The sequence below is a fragment of the Lolium perenne genome, chromosome 7 (assembly GCF_019359855.2).
Source record: "Lolium perenne isolate Kyuss_39 chromosome 7, Kyuss_2.0, whole genome shotgun sequence".
NCBI lineage: Eukaryota > Viridiplantae > Streptophyta > Magnoliopsida > Poales > Poaceae > Lolium > Lolium perenne.
In genome coordinates, this window is record NC_067250.2 from 141656303 (window position 1) to 141669036 (window position 12734).

The 12734-nt window shown below is 49.9% G+C and overlaps 1 protein-coding gene across 1 annotated transcript; it reads left to right on the plus strand.

The window, feature by feature from the left end:
* Positions 1–9093: 9093 nt before the first annotated feature.
* LOC127318612 (U-box domain-containing protein 39) lies at positions 9094–11032 on the plus strand. The gene has a single exon (XM_051349097.2). It carries the CDS (start codon positions 9233–9235, stop codon positions 10841–10843), a length of 1611 nt encoding a protein of 536 aa, XP_051205057.1. The 5' UTR covers positions 9094–9232; the 3' UTR covers positions 10844–11032.
* The last annotated feature ends 1702 nt before the right edge of the window (positions 11033–12734 follow it).

The following is a 12734-nucleotide window of genomic DNA, read 5'->3' on the forward strand; positions in this document are numbered from 1 at the left end:
ATACTTTAGGCTCCCTGCTACATGCTAATCTAGTGCAAACTCAAGAAGTAAGAAACTGTAGTAGGTTATGTACTTTAATTAATGTTGTAAGTAATTGATGTTGATAAAATTAATCTAATTTTAAAAAATTGTTACATCAAAACACTGATTGTAAGTAATTACTGTAAATGTATACAATAGATTTGTACTATGCAGATTAAATAAGACCTTGGGTGTAAGAACAGCTTCAGCTGGACCCCTATACTGAGTCCCTAATGAACATTTTTGTGTGGTTAAAGGTAAATTACGGACCAGATCCTCTACCTTACTGAAGGGCGGCAATAGCTTAACTTGTGTTCTTCAAAAACATAACGGGATTAAGGCCAAAAAATACTAATATATTTTTAAATAAATAGATCACCTGAGCTCTTGAGCCAAAAGCACCTACCGCTCGAGCTGACTACACATACTGCAACTAAGTGTGGAGATCATTAGAAGATTGCACAAGGGAATGCGCTGGAAATATTTTTGTGGCAAAGTTCATTGGTGTACTTGTGCTACTCCAAAGAAGAAGAAAAGCCCAGAACTTCAGATACCACCCGCTGGATTCGGATCTTTGCCAGGAACCTACCTCCCCAAAAGCAAGAAGTGGACTGTACAGCTCATGCATACTCAGAATGTTCATAATGATCTATAGTAAAAAGAGTGATTGCGACATTCATATTCTGCTAAATACTCTGTAGGCGTGAATTAATGGAGCTGGGAATTGCTAGAGGAAAAAGGAATGCGTTGGTGAGTTCACTGACTTGTGAAAGCTTTTGGAGCACCCATTGTTCGAGCAGCGTGGATCTAGTTTGTAAAGCCTATTGCTTTTGTTCCCTCTGCATCCGCTTTCGACTGCAAGTGCATCTGGGATCGCATCGTCCAAACGATCACCCGGTATATATGTATATATTATCATGTTTGAAGACCACTATTAAATATGATTTGTAACTTTCTATAAGCGTTAATCAGCCACCGTATTATTTTCTACTACAGTACCTTTTATCTGTCCAGAAAATGAAACTGTTTTCAGATCGTGGTTTATACAGTACGAAACGCAGTAATGCAAAACCTGCTGAGTGCTGCTTATGAAGCAACCTATTCATACTCTGAGGGTTATACGGCTGCTTCTGGTGCTGTATCTCCTCTAGATGCTCTAATGAAAATTTATAACTGCAGCAACCGGGTTACCACTTGCACTGATCCGACCACACTGTCACATTCAGGTATTATAATGCGCAGCCTTTTCCTTTCTCGCAGTTCTTTTGCTTACCTTACATGGTTCCTAACAATCAAACCAAATCTATTGTCTAAAAGAAAATTCGAGCCAAATCTGCAGTTACGAGTGAAAGAAAGGGGGGCACATGGACAACCCTCGCTTTTCTTTTTCTGCAAGTGAAAGGAGAAACATGTGCCATATCCTTCATTTTTAATCACATATCTCTCTTTGTAGTAGTCCCTCCGTCCTATGAAACTTATCTCAACTTTGCCCAAATTTAGGTGTATCTAGACATTATTCACTATGTAGATACATTCAAATTTGTACAAAGTTGAGACAAGTTTCATTAGTAATCACTGAGCAAACAAACCATCTCAGTCGTGCATTCAAGCAAGCGGTAGTAGCAGAACTCGAGATTGATCTGATCGAGATCGGCTTGTCAGGGCTTGGTTACTTCTGAAGTTTTTGCTGCATTTTCTTCTCCGTGCCTGGGTTTCTGCATGGTACCTGAACTTAATGTGGTTTCATCAATTCCACATTTGCAAGTACGAGTATCTCTTATTGCTAAGCCATTTTGAGGTCAAAGATAAGAAGTCAGTATTCATCACATCAAAGACTTCATAAGCATCTGACCAAGCAATTTGGATACTAAACAGTTAAAGAACAAATGTCTAATCAATTTTATTTCATTGCATTATCGAAAAAAATAAACTGCATCCGAAGAGTTTTGGAATACCTTTTTTCTTAGGTTATCTCTAGTCATGTTTTTTTGCTTGGGATAGTAACCACAAGAACATTTTATTCTGGGTGGGATTTTGAGGTCCCAGGGCTGCACTCCCCCAATATAATAATAGCATACAAAGATTTTGAAAATAGACTCTAGTGGATTACTACTTCCAACTTGACTGGAAAGCATCAAAGCAAAAGCTTCCCCCTCCACCCCACCATTCTACTTACTCCTCTCTTTTAAGAGACTGTCAACAAGAGGGTGCAAATCCTCTCAAGTTTCTCAAAATGTAAAGGCAAACCAAGGAGACCGGCTTTTGTGAACCTGGGTGTATGTGAACCCACTTTTTCAAAAGTGTGTTTGTGATGTCAAAACATGTTTCAAAAATAGAAACACAAAATGATTGCAAAGATGATCTCAAATATGTGCCCTGGACATGAGTTTCGTTCTGAAAAAACATTTTATTTTGCCTCGGTAAAAAAGTGAAATTTTACAGGGCTATATAGCAGTATATATGTGACGTATTTTGTCTTTTTTAGATTCTGAAATAAAAAAGTGGTTTCTCTGCGAAAGCTTTCTACGCACACATGTAACATGCATACGTACCCCGATATTTTTATTTCAGAATTTTTTCACATTTTGAAAATGCATTTCCAACCTGGGTTCACGTACACCCAGGTTCAACTGGGGCTTTTCCCAAACCAAGTTACTTCATGGGAAAGAAACCAGTAACACACTGTTATATCTAGGAAAGGAAGGCATTCCTCAAGTTCCAAGTTAATAGACATCAGTATTATGGAGTGCCAATGTTATGGTGCTGCTAGAGGGATGGCGCGAAAGGGCCAGCCGGGGGCCTTGCTCATGGCCGGTGACAAGAGGGAAGGGATTTCCTTCTTAATTCTTGCTTGATTAGATTGATACGTCTCCTCTCCTTATATAGAGAGGTTTACTTGACCCCTAAGCAAGCGACTCTTATCTCTAATTAACCCTAAGACTAATGGGCTATAGCCAGGCCCATGACTTACTCTAACACTACACCCCACCTGGACATGCAGATCATCCTCGAGTTGCAACCTAACCAACTTATAACGATGACTTGACTCGACACAAACCTAACACCTAAAAACAAGTCTTTTACATCTCGGCTTGTTTTATTATTCTCAACCTGAAATGGGCTGGGACGCTCTATTTTGGACCCCTTAACAAAAAGTGGACACCATCTGCACGATGTACGTGGACGTGTACAACCACCTGGGTCCCATGGACACCAGCTGGACAAAAGGAGTGCATGTGTATGGCCACCTGGAAGAGGTCGCAAGAGCGACCAGCGGAGGCGCCCTCGCAGAGGCTGGCGGCGGAATGCAGTGGTGTTACGCGGTGCGCTCCTGTCGAGGAGGGGTGCGCCCCCCCAACCGCCGATGTTGCAGACTTTGAGGTCGCTGCACACGGGAAAAACAACATGCCCGCCGCTCGTGGGGGAAACCGCATGCCCAAGAGCCCCGACGCAGCGAACGAGAGCGAGGTCATGTGCGCAGCGAAGGGCAACTTGGAGGAGCGGCAGCTGCAGACCACGCATCTCCCGCACACGCCGACGCGCTAGGAGGCCGCGCGCAGCAGCCTACAGCCTCACCGCCGCCGACACGTGGCGGGTAGCGATCCAAGACGAAAGCGGTGACGGTGAGGGCGGGAACCGTACTTGTTGGATCGGAACTCCCGCCGGCACGGTCGTAGCTGGCCCGGGGCTGAGTGGCGGCAGCGCCGGCTGCTGCAGCAAGTCCACGACCGCGACGGGGCCCGCGAGGGGCTGGGACGGCCATGTCAACCAGGGCGGCGATGGCGCCGGCTGTTGCAGCGAGGCCACGGCCACGATGGGGCCCGCGAGGGGCTGGGATGGCCACGGCAACCAGGGCGGGGTGGTGGCGGCGACCGCGGTGGAGACCGCCAAATGCGGCGGCTGCCACGACAGGAGCAGCGGCCCGGTGGTGGCGGCTGGTGGCGCGGCCAGCGGCGGCCCGTAGGGGTCGGCCAAATAGAGGTGGATCTCCTGGACCGCAGTGGCGAGATCGCGGAGGGCTACGGTGATCTCCGCCGGGGAGAGAATGGCGGGGACATCGAAGTGCGGCGGCAGTGGGTGGGAAGAACTCAGTAGAGGGCTGGACATGATCGAACCCGGGAAAGCGTTATGGTGGCGCTAGAGGGATGGCGCGAGAGGGCCGGCCGAGGGCCTTGCCCACGGCCGATGGCAAGAGGGAAGGGGTTTACTTCTTAATTCTTGCTTGATTAGATTGATACGTCTCCTCTCCTTATATAGAGAGGTTTACTTGACCCCTAAGCAAGCGACCCTTATCTGTAATTAACCCTAAGACTAATGGGCTATAGCCAGGCACATGACATACTCTAACATCCATTTGGCACCCTTTCCCGTCAAGTACCTCGGCATCCCTCTCTCCGTCCGAGAGCTGCCGGGGGAGGCGTTCCAGCCTGTGGTGGACCGTTTGGCTCACAAGCTGCCTACCTGGAAGGCATGAATGATGGTGAGGGCTGGGCGCTTGGCGCTTGTCCGGTCGGTGATGGTAGCCATACCGCTGCACCAACTCATTGTGCTTAGCTTCAACAAGAATGCGCTTAAGCAGGTGAACAAGATCCTGCGTGGTTTCTTGTGGGCCGGTAGGGCAGATGCTAATGGTGGGCACTGCCATGTCAACTGGTCCAGGGTGTGCTGCCCGCTGCGGTATGGGGGCTTGGGGATCCCGGATCTTGCCCGCACTGCCATCAGCCTCAGTGTGTGCTGGTTGTGGAGGATACGGACTGACCCCCTGCGTCCTTGGCGCGGGCTGGACATGCAGTTCTCGAAGGTTGAGTTGGATGTCTTTGCGGCCTCCACCTTCATGGTGGTGGGCAACGGGGAATCCACCCTCTTTTGGGAGGACAGATGGTTGGATGGGAAATCCATCAGGGAGATAGCGCTGGAGGTTTATGCGCTCATCCCGAAGCGCCGCACGCGGAGGCGCACGGTGTAGCAGGTGCTGGTGGAGCGCAGCTGGATATCGGACATAGTTGGTGCGCCAAGCGCATTGGCCCTCTTGTAGTACGTCCAATTATGGGGAAGGCTTAGGGGCATGCTGCTATCGGCGGACCAGACAGGATGATCTGGCGTTGGACGACGGACGCCCAGTACTCGTCCCATTCCTGTTACGACGCCCTCTTCCAGGGGATGGTCTTATCAAGCTCCTGGAGGTTGAACTGGAAATCCTGGGTGCCACCTAGGGTGAAGTTCTTCATCTGGCTGACTTGCCTCAACCGGTGTTGGACGAGCGAGCGGTTGGCGCGACGGGGGCTACCCCACGGGACAAGATGCCTGCTTTGCGACCACTCCGTCGAGACTATGGCGCACATTCTCACCGGATGCTCGTTCTCCAGGACCATCTGGTTCGAGGTTCTGTCGTGGATTCGGCCCACCTCAGGGCCTCCGACGGTTGAGGGTGACATCGCGGAGTGGTGGTCGCTGGTGGTGCGGACCGCCCCTCGCCAGTTGCGCAAAGGCACTTTGTCGCTCATCATGCTCACGGCGTGGTGGATATGGAAGCACAGGAACGCTGCGATTTTCTACAACGCGCGTCCTTCGGTGGCCTCATTGCTTGGCGACATCAGGGCCGAAGCGTGACAATGGGCGGACACGGGGGCTCGGGGTCTTTGTCAACTTCTCCCCTAGATTAGGTCTTTCGGGTTGTGTTGTATGGTGCGGTGTTGGTCCTTTCTTGGGCTTGTACATATAAACCTTCTTTTTCTATCAATGTATCGAAACGCAAGGCTTTTGCGTTTTCGCCAAAAAAAACCTAGATATTTGCCAAAGCAAGTTAAGATCCACTTAAAATCACTGTTCAAAAAATCGTCCGATTCAAAGATTTATCGCTACTAGATGATCACCGATTAACCAATAAAATCATTTATCACTAATCACGAGCCGACCGAGTTGACACCGATAAACAATTTCCTCAACATTGCTTAAAATTAACAGTTGTTCTCCCATCTTTTTGCAGCAACAGTAGAGGATGTTATCTGCATATTCAAACTGACCACACCACCAGGAATATGCTCAGAGCACAAGCTTTTAATTAGTCCACTAAAAAAACCTTTGGTTAGCATTTTAGAGAAGATATCAACTACAAAATTAAATAACAAAGGGGCTAAGGGATCACTTGTCTCAAATCTCGGGAAATATTCACCCTCCACGTCATTAACTTTGATACCTAGAACCACCTTGTGTCACTATTTTATTTGGAGAGATGATTTTGGGTCCAAAGCCTCTAAGCTAAAGATTTTACGCAAGAAATCCAGCCCTCTCATATGCTTTTTCATAGTCAATTTTAAAAATTAAACCTTGTTATAGTTCAAAATTCTCAGACCATTTATCATCCACGGAAACGCAGTAGAGCATCTCCAATCGATAATGGAAAGTAGGGCACCCAACACAGGAGCCCTATGATATTTACATCACCAAAATGTGGGTTTTACATCACCAACTCAGTTTTGTGTTTTCAAGATGATGTAAAATAGGGCAGCTATGTTACACTAGATGATGCAAAATAGGGCACCACTGCCGCATACCGCACCTCATTTTGCATCTCATCTCCACACATGTATAAACCACTTGATATGAGAATTTATCTCAAATAAATATAAATAAATAGAACATAATAGTACTTAATTATTACATCACGTCACAAATAGTTAACCAAATAATTCATCAAAGTACCACACTAATCAGCACATAAACAACATGACATCAAGATAGAACTAGTTGTTTTGTTCACCATTCCACTTCCACTACTCTTCCATGATATCGGTTTGGAGCTCACCGTGCACATCCGAATCACGAATGTACTAACATCCCCAAACAGAACCACCCTGTTTCGGCCTTTTGTTCTTGTGCATCTGTGGCAGCGAGCTAGATCTGTGGCGGAGATCTTCAGGACCGTCTCCCGCAGCCTCTCTGTCATGATGTCCTACTGGTTTGAGAGTTCCTGATCTCCTGGAGCGGCGACCCCTCCCTTCCTCCATTAACCTCTGATCCTCTCCATCTCCGGCTTTGGCAAGATGAGGACGCCCGCCAATAGGACTATAAGCTCGAGCAACCTACTCCCGTCCCTACGGTTACTGATTTAGCATAGATACATGCCGATTTATCCTAGATTCGTGTCAATTTAGCTCCTGATTTTACCACATCAAAATGCCTAGGGCGACCTGTAGAAGATGTTTGTTCAAGCGGGTGCACTCGTAGTTGTGAATCAGGCATGTGTTTTCTGTATGCACGCGAGAGCCATTCGTCGCCACACTAGGCTCAATGTGACATATGCACCAATGTTTGTCCGCGATAGAGATAGAATGAACAATCTGAACTACATCTACAACAATGACGATGTGGAATCTGTGAACATGCCGAGGATCAAAAAAGTTGCTTTCAACCAACTCTTGAACACATTAAGGTGTAGTCAGTTGCTAAGGGAAGCATCCACACATGCATGTATCAAAGAGCAAGTGGCTATGTTCCTTCATGTTATTGTGCACAACCAACGATTTCGAGTCATCCATATCACATGAAGGAGATCGACTGAGATAGTTTGTAGGTATTTCAAGGAAGCCCTCTATGCTATTGGAGAACTGAGAAGAGAGATGATCAAGCATGCATCTTCCAGCACTCCCAACAAGATCGCTGAAAGCCACCACTGGTTTCCTTATTTCAAGGTGAGCAACACTCTGTACAACTGATTTACACATTTGTGCATCATATTTGAGGGTGAACCTTGTGATCTTCAGATTTTTACAACAGAAATGCCTAACCATTTGTTCACGGTCATGTTAGGATTGTATTGGGGCCATTGATGGTACTCATATAACAGCGAAAGTGCCAAGAAGCCAGTCTCTTGCATTCGGAGGGAGAAAGCACTACACCAGCTATAATGTGCTTGCCGCTATTGATTTTGATATGAAGTTCACAAATGTGCTTGCTGGGTGGAAAGGATCAGCTCATGATGCAACGATTCTGACTGATAGTTTGAAGAGAATTGATGGCATGAAGATCCCTAAGGGTAAATTCTACCTACCTGATGCCAGCTATGCTTGCCGCCCTGGTTTTCTCCCAGCCCTTCAGGTCGACAAGGCACCACCTCAATGAGTTCTCTGCAAGGTTCTACCCCAAAAATGCCAAGAAACTCTTCAATCTCAGACACTCTAGCCTCAGGGTCACCGTTGAGAGGGCATTCGTAGCTTTGAAGAACAGATTTAAAATCCTTTACGAGAAGCCTTTCCACACCTTCTCCACCCAGGTTAAGCTAGTTCTAGCTTGTTGCATTCTGCATAATTGGATCTTAGGTTGGGGCATTGATTCGTTCTTCTCGAACGAGCATGACGTCCAGCGTGATGAATTTGATGTTGGCCATGGTGTTGCTGCCACCGATAACATGGCTTGAAAGAACAAGAGGCCGAAGTGGGCGAACACTATGTGGGCTCATAGAGGCCATACCATATCTGAAGAAGAAGAAGAAGAAGAAGAGAAGAATTTCCATGATGCGTTGTGGTATGAAATACTCCAGTTTGTGTGTATGACTCGACTACTTGTGCGTTCTGAACTACCATTCGTTCTTAGCTAGGGCTTAACTTGTGTTAAACTGCTATTTGAAAGTAGCTAGAATTGAATGACGTTATAAATAATCCCGCTTATTAATTTGATTTGATGTTATGATATCTCTTTGTTCGAACTGTTGAGGGTAATATCACCACTTGCGAGAAGTGGTAACTAAAAAGTAAGTCCTGTAGATTATCAATCAGACCGACTTGCGTAGTTCACAACACATTGCAGCTTCCTTAGCAACCAATCAAGCACACAAACAGGCTGATTTTTTTTTTTTTTTAAACCAAACAAACTGCAATTCAGGATTTGATATAGTTTGACATGACTGTGGGAAGAATATATGGCGAACCAATCAGGCCGCCGAAGCCGGTGCAGGCATGCGGGAACGGGACGAGTAGAAGTTCACTGCCAGTAACTAATCGGTGATGAGCTTGATCCCTTCCAGGCTAAGTCACCTCAGTCGCACTGTCTCCTAAGCCACAATACTTAAACACGGCGAAAAGAAGGGCGAGCACACGGCTCCAGCCAGCCAAAAGCGACGGTGAGCCACCGTCCATTATTGCACCACCAAAAGCACCAAAGCGCTGGTATAGCTCCTTGCCGCTGCCGCTGTCTGTCGAGCCGATAATTAAGCATGGGTGCCGCGCGCGCACGGCGCTGGAAGCTGCTGTCCATCCACTCCAAGCCGCCACCGCCACCGCCACCTCCAGCTCCAGCTCTGTCCCTGCCGGGCAAGGAGGAGGAAGAGGAGGACGTGCCGCGGGAGTTCCTGTGCCCAATCCTGGGCGCGCCCATGGCCGACCCGGTGATCCTGTCGTCGGGGCGGACGTACGAGCGGGCCTGCGTCCGAGCCTGCGCCGAGCTCTCGGTCTCTCCGCCTGGCGCGGAGGGCGAGCCGCCCTCGCCGGGCGGGGTTGTCATACCCAACGACGCGCTCAGGGCGGCCATCCGGACTTGGCGCGCGCGCTCTGGCCGCACCCCTCCTGCAGCCCCTTCCCCCGCGGCGGCAAGGGAGGCCGTGCTCCGGACGGTGCCAACGCCGCGGCCACCAGGGAGGTCGTCGTCTAACCTGTCCTGCTCCTCCAGGGCGTCCGCTGCGTCGACGTGGTCGTCTTCGTCCCGTTCCTCGTCAGATATAACAGCGGTCGAGCTGGACACGGTGCGCGCGAAGGAGGTGGCGAAAGAACCGGAGGGGGAAGTGGGCGAAGCGGCAGCGAAGGCTGTGGAGTCCGGGGAGGAGTGGGAGGTGGAGGCTGCGATGGCGGCGCTGCGGCAGGCCACGCGGGAGAGCGCGCCGAGGAGGCGGGCGCTGTGCGTGCCGCGGCTGCTCGCCGCGCTCCGTCGCGTGCTGCTGTCCGCGCGCCACTCCAACGCGGCGCGCGCGGACGCCGCCGCTGCTCTGGCCAACCTCTCCCTCGAGCCGGAGAACAGGGTGTCCATCGTCCGCGCGGGCGCCGTGCCGGTGCTCATCGAGGTGGTCGGCTCGGGCGCCGGCGCCTCGGAGGCGTGCGAGCACGCAGCCGGCGCTCTCTTCGGCCTCGCCCTCCACGAGGGCAACCGCGCCGCAATCGGCGTGCTCGGCGCCGTGCCGCCTCTTCTCTCACTCCTTACCACCGGCGGCCATGCCCAGAGAGCGCGCCGCGATGCTGGGATGGCGCTATACCACCTCTCCCTCGCCGCCGTTAACCAGTCCAAGCTCGCGCGCTCACCGGGAGCCGCCAAGAACCTGCTCTCCATCGCGTCCGATTCCACCGGGCCGTTGCCCGTCCGCAGGCTGGCCCTCATGGTGATCTGCAACGTTGCCGCCTGCGTCGAGGGGCGGACAGCGCTCATGGACGCCGGCGCTGTGGCGACGTTTACCGCCATTCTTTCCGACGACCCTCACAGGCCGGAGCTCGAGGAATGGTGCGTCGCGGCGTTGTACGACATGAGCATGGGGAGCCCACGGTTCCGGGGGCTCGCCAGAGCGGCGGGCGCCGACCGGCCCCTCATCCTCATCGCCGAGCAGGCGGAGCCCGGCGCTCACAAGGACATGGCGCGGAAGGCACTGCGCGCGATGCTGGGCCTGGGCGACATCAACGGCGGAGGCCTTCATGACTTCAGTAACAGCGAGCGCAACGACGACGACAGCGGCACCATGGCGTCGTCCGTGCCGGTCCGCCGCCGGCGCGCCGCGAGCTGGGGAGCTCCTCCTGCATCCAAGCTACAGAATTCACACCACTGGCGATCAGTATGCATCGATTGATTTACCATCTTGAGCCAGACGTTGGTGCATTGTTGTCATTGCAGTGCTTCTTTTTACCTGTTTACTCTGTCATTTTGGATTGGATAGTGAAACTACAAACAGTTGTGCGGTTGGAATCTGGTTTTGCTCTTATTGTTATGACCGCAAAAATGTATATAAGTGCAATGCTCTGTTGGATCTTCCTGGCAATTTTGTGCGTGCCTTTTCTGTGCATAATTGCATTATTTCAGCTATATACCTAGCAATGGAATGTCAGAGAATGAGAATTACCCTAAGACAACACACTGATAACATAAAGCCAAAGCTTGTTGTTTGGTGTGAGGTCGAGATGTCAAGCTAGATGAGTTGAAACTTGAATAAGACTACTGTATTGACAAGCAGTAGGATGGTTGCACCCACTGAGGCATCCCTTTGTTTGGGTTGCAAAAGATAAATAAGATGATCCCTGGACCCTGGTTGCTCGGTTCCTTTCACTTGGCGAAGATAGACCATAAATTAAAGTTCAGGCTGCATTTGCTTGATTCCCCAAACCTTAAAGCTCGATATATATTTGTGTATGTGTACATCAAAGCATGTATATATAGGGCGGGGGGCTTTGCCTCCTTTTGCGGGGGAAAAGTTCAGCATCCCTTGCATTTTTCGAAGTCAATCAGACGTGCCCACTCAAATTCAAAATCCTCTTTGTCCAAAACTATTGCCGGACCGATTTCTTTTCAAAATGGGGCAGCCCAGCCTCTGCATCAATTGATGCATACAACTTATATTGCATTTTATTGAAACGTACCACAACGAACGGACAAAGAACATACATCACAAAATTCGAAGCCACCACTCGACACATACAAACTCAACAGGACCGGGAACAATTGCATACCCATAGACGCACTCTAGGTGAAACGATAGCGTACATCCGGTTAACCAGACTCTTAGCAAGCACGTCTTGCACACGCCACAGAAGCCACAACCGCCATCGAACCTCCGAGCAATTTCGAAGGTTAAGATCCTGATAAACTTCGCCAATCTTGCCGATGACGCCACCACGAATCCATACATCACCCCCTCCATGTGTGAACCCATCAACACGTGGCCGTCGCAAAGAGACTCCATTGCTCCACGCCGCCAAGACTCGTCGACGTCTATGTGAAACATGCAATCCAGCTCGGCCACCACTGAAAACATCCATTGGTCCCTCTGGCCATGCACAACTCCAAGAATGACGCCCTCGTGAGGGAAACGACGTGGGATCACCACCATCATCCGATCCACGGATCATGGGTTTCCCTGGAGCGGCACGAGTAGGTAAACACGGACTGTAGTGGCGATGCCTTTAGCAAGGTAACAGCGCGTGAACGCCGTCATCGCCCGTTGTGAATGGAGTCGGGAGCTTGGTTTTCACCGGCTTCCGCGCTTCCCAACTGGCCTTCGAGACCAACCAGTCGACCACCTCCAGCAGAGGAGGAGGCCACCACCACCATGCCTAGGGTAGTCGCCCTTGGCGTCCTCGTACCGCGGAACTAGCCTAGAATCCTCCGCGAAGCCATCATCGTTGATGACGCTGCAACAAAGTGCACGCATCCTGCTGATACGTCGCAAACGTATCTATAATTTTTGATGATCCATGCTTTTTTTTACACCAATTTATATATGTTTTGTTTACACTTTGTTGCACTTTTATACATTTTCTGTTACTAACCTATTAACAAGATGCCACAGTGCCAGTTCCCTGTTTTCTGCTCTTTTGTATTTCAGAAAAGTTGTACAGGAAATATTCTCGGAATTGGACGAAACAAAAGCCGAAATCAATATTTTACCATAACGAAGACAGAGTCCAGAGGGGGGGGGTCGAAGAGGCGCCATAGGGCGGCCAGGCCACCCCATGGCGCGGCCAAGG